At 50.1% G+C, this 4723-nt stretch overlaps 1 protein-coding gene across 2 annotated transcripts; it reads right to left on the minus strand.

Moving 5' to 3' along the window:
- Positions 1-450: 450 nt before the first annotated feature.
- On the minus strand, positions 451-3341 carry LOC119270198 (alpha-galactosidase-like). 2 transcript variants are annotated; one of them, XM_037552183.1, is made up of 14 exons: positions 3103-3341; positions 2957-3018; positions 2769-2825; positions 2567-2601; positions 2370-2473; positions 2219-2294; positions 2011-2135; positions 1812-1895; positions 1651-1715; positions 1452-1534; positions 1264-1354; positions 1113-1162; positions 872-1015; positions 451-772 (listed from the first exon to the last, which is right to left on the minus strand). In XM_037552183.1, exons 1-14 carry the CDS (start codon positions 3258-3260, stop codon positions 668-670), a joined length of 1239 nt encoding a protein of 412 aa, XP_037408080.1. In that variant the 5' UTR covers positions 3261-3341; the 3' UTR covers positions 451-667. The 2 variants fall into 2 exon arrangements, with proteins under 2 accessions (XP_037408080.1, XP_037408072.1); XM_037552175.1 differs by having other exon boundaries at positions 1651-1895.
- Positions 3342-4723: the final 1382 nt, after the last annotated feature.

The following is a 4723-nucleotide window of genomic DNA, read 5'->3' on the forward strand; positions in this document are numbered from 1 at the left end:
CGTTGTGCGTGGATATGCATTATTATTTTCCTTTTGAGGGACGTTTTATTTTTTGAGCTGATCCTTTTAAGGGACGTGTATATGCGTTACTAACAACCCTGCTAATTACTACTTGGGCTAGGCCCACTCGTTTCCTAAGCTGTGAAGAGTACGCTGCCACGCTGGAGAAGGAAGGTGTGTGCGCCCCTGGAGTTTCGCCCCTAATTACAGACTTCCCTGAATTCCCCGACGGATACCTGCGTACCTGGGCGGGGCCCCCTCGAGTTTGGGGGCCCGGGGCGGCCGCCCCCCCCTGCCCCTCCCCAGGGCCGGCCCTGCTCACCGGTTGACTTTATTCATAAAATCAGGCCCTACCTTTCCTCTAAAATTCCAAGTGTTAAGCCTATGACCTCACAAGTGACTAGTTGTTTATGTTGATGTCAAAAGAAAGAATAGTATGTTGAACAAGTATTAAGATATAAACACTCAAATTTATTACACAATTTTTTTAAAATGATTTGGAAATTGCTCACCGCGCCTGCTGCATGGTACTACTTATTACACACACTAAAAGTTGTCAAAAAATTATTACACGCTAAAAACCACTTCCAAACTATTACGGAAAAAATAGAAGTAGCAGGGGGAAAATGTATATTTCGGAACGGGCATCAACCCATGTCGTTTTTCCTTAGTCCATCTGGGACTTGAGAGGCGTGAGCACGAACATCCTGGCCGCGTGCGGCGTCACGTTGAAGCTCATCTTGTCCGTGAACTTGGCGTCGAGCGTCTTGTGCTGCGGCAACAACAAAAAAAAAACCACGAAACGGTCAAGATGATTCATCCATGCCGTCTGTTTCTGTTTGCTTGCTGACGAGGAAAGGTAGAGACGTACCAGCCAGAGGTCCCTGGCGTCGACGGCCGTGCCGGCGGGGAGGCCGATGTCGTCCCAGTGCGCCGTGATCTGGGCCTCGTCCTTGGCGTGCCGGTTCAGCAGCAGCACCGCCGTCCTGTACCCCGTCAGCGGCGCAGCCCAGATCTGTTGCGTACCACATCACGGTTCGGTCACAGTTCTTGGTTTACGATGTGGGAAGTTCGGATTATCGGAGAGTGCAGTGCGGTGCAGCGTCTGTTACCTCGCTGCTCCCCTCCATCCTCACTTTCTTCCCCTGTACGCCGAGAGGATCTAAACCAAGAAACGCCACGGTCGATCAGTTCACCCTGCTGGCAATGCAAACGCGAGAGCGGGAGCCCGAACTGACAAGCGCAAGGGGATCTGAAGACCACCTTGGTTGACGGCGATCACCTCCTTGTTGGCGAGGATGTCGTAGGTGTCCTGCGACATGTGCCTCACGTCGCAGCCGATGATCAGAGGCGCCTACGCACATCCAGCAGAGACGGTTCGGGTACATTCAGAGAAGAAAAGAACGAGATAAAATACAGAGTATGTAGCCATGGGTGAGTCAGTGACTGACCTTTGAGATGGCCCAGATGCTGAAGTGCACGATGTACTCGTCGTTGGTCATCCCTCCGTTGCCCACCTCCAGCATGTCCGGGTCTGCATGCCACGCCACGTACCAGAGCGTCAAAACCAACCAAAAACAAGCCAAGATAAGACGAGTCCATCCATGAACTCGTAAGATGAGGAGTTTGTTCCAGGGACTGACTACTGACCGTTCCAGCCGCCGGGGCGCGCGTACTCGGCCCACACCTCGTTCTGGTCCGCCATCGACGTCATGCTGAAACACCAAACCATTCTCCTCTGAACAATCTGAATGACAGAGTTGCAGCAGCCAGCAGGATGGCCAAAAGGGGAAACGGGCCAAGATATCAACCTGTTCCAGGTGTCCTCAATGTCGTTGGTGGTTCTCCAGCTGTTGCCGTAGGCCGCGCCCCACCGCGCCGGGTGCATGTCGCCCCTGCTCACCATCGCCGTCGCCGGCAAGGACAAGAGGACGAGAATGAGGAACTCGTCAAGAATACACAACTCGAATCAGCTACGCACTGTGCATATACACAACACGGTGGTGTTACCATTCGCAGAGGTTGAAGAAGATGGGTCGGCCGGCCTGCATCAGAGCCTTGCTCATGTCAGGGTACCTCTGCAGCGGCTTCGTGTCGCCGTTGTTGCAGTTGTCGTACTTGAGGTAGTCGACTCCCTGAAACCAGCAAGCAAATCCCATGGATGGAGTGAACAAAAACACATCAGAGATATGCACAAGTTTTGGAATCAATCGCTCACCCAGGAGGCAAAGGTCTTGGCGTCCTGCTCCTCGTGGCCGAGGGACCCAGGCTGAGCCTTGGCGCATGTCTTGTATCTTCACACAAAATTAAGATCAGAGAAGGGTAAATTACCGTCACAGCTTACTACGACGACAGTCACGGTAAATTACCCAGCATCGGAGTAGATGCCGAGCTTGAGCCCCTTGCTGTGGACGTAGTCTGCGAGTGCCTTTATCCCGTGCGGGAACGTCTTCTTGTTCGCCGCAAGATTGCCCTGCAGCAGCATAAACATGTGTGACAGATGATCATGTGCAGTCCAGAAGAGTGTTCAGACACTGGACACCGGGAGGGCAGATTTTGTACAAACCTTCGCATCACGTTCGGGTTCTGCCCAGCAATCATCTGCAGAGAAAAAAAAAATCACACACACGAAGTTGGCTCAATCCACTTTGTCCACTTGTAATTAATCAATCGATTTCATCACGTAAAATATTTCGTCCAACACAAACAGGGAAGCACACACAGACAAAAAAAAAGCGAGGGCGTATGAGAGAGTGGCAGCAACGCACCAAGATTGACGTATTTGTAGCCGGCAGCGGCGAGCCCGGTGGACACAAGCGCATCGGCTGCTCAAGTAGACATACATAGTACAAGAGAATAAAATAGTAAAAGAGTTTTTACCCCATGGGACAGTTCAACAGTATACCACTACTACTTTGTAAATAAGAAGCAAAGGGACTACGAGGTCAGCTGGTACCGGTCTCCCTGATGACAACCTCGCCGTTGCCGTCGCAGGCGAAGTGATTCCAGCTATTCCACCTGCCGAAGAGAGATAGAAAAGGGGATTCGATTTGATCAAGGATTATGCTAAGTTGCACCGCAGTTAAGCAGCGGCGAGCTTACCCCATGGGCGGCGTCGCGCCGAGGCCATTGGCCAGCATGCTCCGCCGGTGCGCCTCTCCCACGTGCACCACCCTGCACTCGCCCACGGCGGCGGCGGCGGCGCAGGCCAGCAGCAGCGCCGGTAGCCTGGTCCATGGCCGGCCACGATAACCTTCCATTGATCTCTCGCCGAGTCTCCCCCCGCCTGTTGACCTGGACGTAGCCGCCGATATACGTGTCTGGCCAGGAACAACGGGGCGGGAGGAATATAGTAGACCATTCTGGTGGAGCTCGTGTTTATATAACCACACTCCGGGTCAGTTATGAAGTCTATCTTAGATCAAAATTAGGGCGCTGCCGGTTCACAAACCACAGAGTATTTAACAAAAACTACCACATTTCACGGAAACGTGACAGAAAACAATCACTTTATAATTTTATGCGGAAAATTATCACTTTTGTCCTAATCCGTGGCAAAAAACTACCAAGTCCCGAAATCGGTCGCTTCACCCGCGCTAAGCACCAAACTAACCAGCCGGTCCCATATTTCAGGCGCCACGGTGGCCAACCATGTCCGCCGCACGTTAACGGTGCGTCCGCGGTCGGAAACGGCGTCGTCAGAGGATCAACATCAAATGGCCGGTCTCATATTTTGGTGCATTGAACGCAAACCGACAACCGCCGTTTTCGACCGTGGACGCGCCGTTAACACGCGGCGGGCGTCGGTTGGCCACCGTGGCACCTGAAACATGGAACCAGCTGGTCTGTTTGGTGCTTAGCACGGGCGAAGCGACCGGTTTCGAGACTTGGTAGGTTTTTTGCCACGGATTAGGACAAAAGTGATAGTTTTCCGCACAAAATCGGAAAGTGTTAGTTTTATGTCACGTTTCCGTGAAATGTGGTAGTTTTTGGTTAAATATTTCAAAGCATATGATTTCAATTCCAATGAATGGGCCCGGCACGCATTTCAAAATTATATTTTGGACCAAAAGTTAGATTGACCATATGTGAATTATATATAACAATGTACTGCTCGTTGAATCCATATTATAAAAGAAAATCAATGATATAATTTATAAATCACAGAAACACATTATTAGTACATTTGTGGTTTGATTTTAAATTGCATGCGTGTTTTCCTCCATTCACGAATAGGTGTATTTCTAAATTTTGTCCCAAGTCAAACTTTTATAAATTTCACCTTTATAGAAAAAAATAGCAGCATCTATGGCACTAAATTTGTATCAATATATCCGTTTTGAAATGTACTTTCATACTATAGCAATTTGATGTCATATATGTTACCAGTTTTTTCTATAAAGTTGGTCAAAATTTTAAAACTTTGACTTGAGACAAAATCTAGAAGTACACTTATTCACGGACGGAGGGAGTGTGAAGTTCTAGCAAAGAGTTAACGACGTCTACACCCGGCACCTCAAATCCTCCTCGAACGTCGGTCATGAATTTTCGATTCAGTCGGGCGCCTCAAACGCCCGTACTGACCGCCCCCCCCCCCTTATATCCAATTCAAATATGGGACAGATATGGGGCGTCCTTCCACGCCCGTCATGTCGGATCCGATCCACGTTGGTCCAGCTGACTCCACATATATTTCTTTCCATCCGCTCCTCGGACCAAACTC

This window comes from Triticum dicoccoides, chromosome 1A (genome assembly GCF_002162155.2).
Source record: "Triticum dicoccoides isolate Atlit2015 ecotype Zavitan chromosome 1A, WEW_v2.0, whole genome shotgun sequence".
Classification (NCBI taxonomy): Eukaryota; Viridiplantae; Streptophyta; class Magnoliopsida; order Poales; family Poaceae; genus Triticum; species Triticum dicoccoides.